The 1736-nt window shown below is 45.2% G+C and overlaps 1 protein-coding gene across 1 annotated transcript in view; it reads left to right on the plus strand.

Annotated features, from left to right (window-relative positions):
* The window catches only part of LOC104271294 (LIM/homeobox protein Lhx6-like), a gene marked incomplete at both ends in the record, with an annotated part of 5051 nt that extends 3323 nt beyond the window's left edge, over positions 1-1728 (plus strand). Inside the window, one exon of the mRNA XM_009865915.1 lies at positions 1711-1728. Coding sequence (XP_009864217.1) covers positions 1711-1728 — 18 coding nt within the window. The remainder of the gene's footprint in view (positions 1-1710) is intronic.
* Between the last annotated feature and the right edge of the window lie 8 nt (positions 1729-1736).

Genomic DNA, 1736 nt, shown 5'->3' on the forward strand with positions numbered 1-1736 from the left:
CGTGTCGCCTTCACCGGCTGGCGTAATGATGCCAGCACCGCCCTTCCTCTGTCTCACTCGTGGGTTTTCTATTTGTTTTTCCCTCTTATGGTGCAATGAAGAAAACCCAACCACACAACCCCAGCCAGTCCCAATAAATTGCCGAGCGGGAAAGCTGCCGCTGGCACCCGGAGCTCTGTGCTCTGCCTTGACAGCCTGCACGGGCAGCGCCGCTGCTTCCCCAGCATCAGCAGCCGTCCCGCTGCGAGCAGGGATTGAGAAGTTTAAAGCAAAAGGGTTTTTTTCAGCCCCAGGGGACACAGTGGCAGGGAAATCCCAGAAATGTCCCCTCCGCAACTCCCAGCTCTCTGACTCAGTAGGCAGCACAGCCTGGCCTCGGCGACATTTATACTCTTCACTTTAGTGTGTTGCTGGCATGCTTTCTGCATATAATAAAGACATGAGTGATTAAAATAAATTCGGAGCTTTCATCCAGGATTGTTTTGCCAATGACACGTTTAAATTTTGTGTGTGAAAATCTGGCTCAAGCCTCGGTTATTGAGATTCTTCATTTAGCTAAAGATCGTGCAGTCTGCACACTGGGCTTTTTTTATGTAGATATTTTTTAAAGGCGCTTTGAACACGGAAAAATTTGTCAGATGCTTATGACTGTTTCCTTCTCTGTGGTCCAGCATGCTCAGCCTCAGAGAGCTGATCTTCACTCAGCCTTACAGAAGATTTCTACTCCCAGCTATCTTTCAAAAATTAAAGCATAAGAACAAAACTACCACATTTATATAAAAACCCAAACACTTCCATGCATGTTTTAATTCTAGAATGTAATCCCTGAACTATTTCTTTAATTGAAAGCAGTGAGATATGATTAGAGGACTCATACCTTCTGGTCCTATAGACTAGAGCTGTATCCCACCACAGTATGCTCCTTTCTCAGCTTTAATGGTCTGCTGATGTGTTTTTTCAATACAATAAACCACAAGTGATTAAAACAATACCCTAGTGTAAGCTAGTAAAAGTGGTTTTGCCTCTCCTTGTCTCTTGCCTTGTCAAGGCTCATGCATTCCCCAGCTGATCTCAGCCGTGCTTCTAGGCCAGGCTAGCTGGGGTTGAAGGTTAAAATCTAAATAAGACCTTGAAAGGGGCTCCCATCCTTTGCAGTGGAAGCCATGCAGGGATGAAGTTTTGGATGCGCAGGGACGGGTGAAGCCAGCCAAAGCTCGGGTACAGGGGTGCAGCTGTCTGGTCAGTCTGGTACTGCCACCGAGGACTTTCACAGCTCTTAGAGCTCAGGGAGCAGCTTGCCATTAAAATTATTTTAGTGTGGAATGGAACAGTGTGATTATTAATGTGAGTTTCTGCATCACCTAGTCAGAGTGTTTCACTCAGTGACTCCTGCCACAAGCTTGAAAGTTTTAATTACCCTAATAAAGAATTGTGTTCGTTTTTACCAAGAAAAATCAATAGTAGAGATACCACCTCAGACACCCTGATGTCTGTACTGTCTCGAGACAAGACTCTTGCTCTAGCGAGTATAAAACAAAGACATGGAACCTGGTGGAGTGTTGGTGGGGTATTTCAGCGTGCACATTTCTAATTCTGGTTCTTTTTTTAAAAAATATTTGGAAGAGACACCCATCATAGCGTCTTGATGAAGGACTGTGCCTCAGTCCAATTGCCTCTCCATTGACACCACGTTTGCTGGTTTTCTTTCAGGTTTGGTTTCAAAACTGCAGAGCCCG

This window comes from Apaloderma vittatum, unplaced genomic scaffold (assembly GCF_000703405.1).
Source record: "Apaloderma vittatum isolate BGI_N311 unplaced genomic scaffold, ASM70340v1 scaffold24193, whole genome shotgun sequence".
NCBI classification, from domain to species: Eukaryota; Metazoa; Chordata; class Aves; order Trogoniformes; family Trogonidae; genus Apaloderma; species Apaloderma vittatum.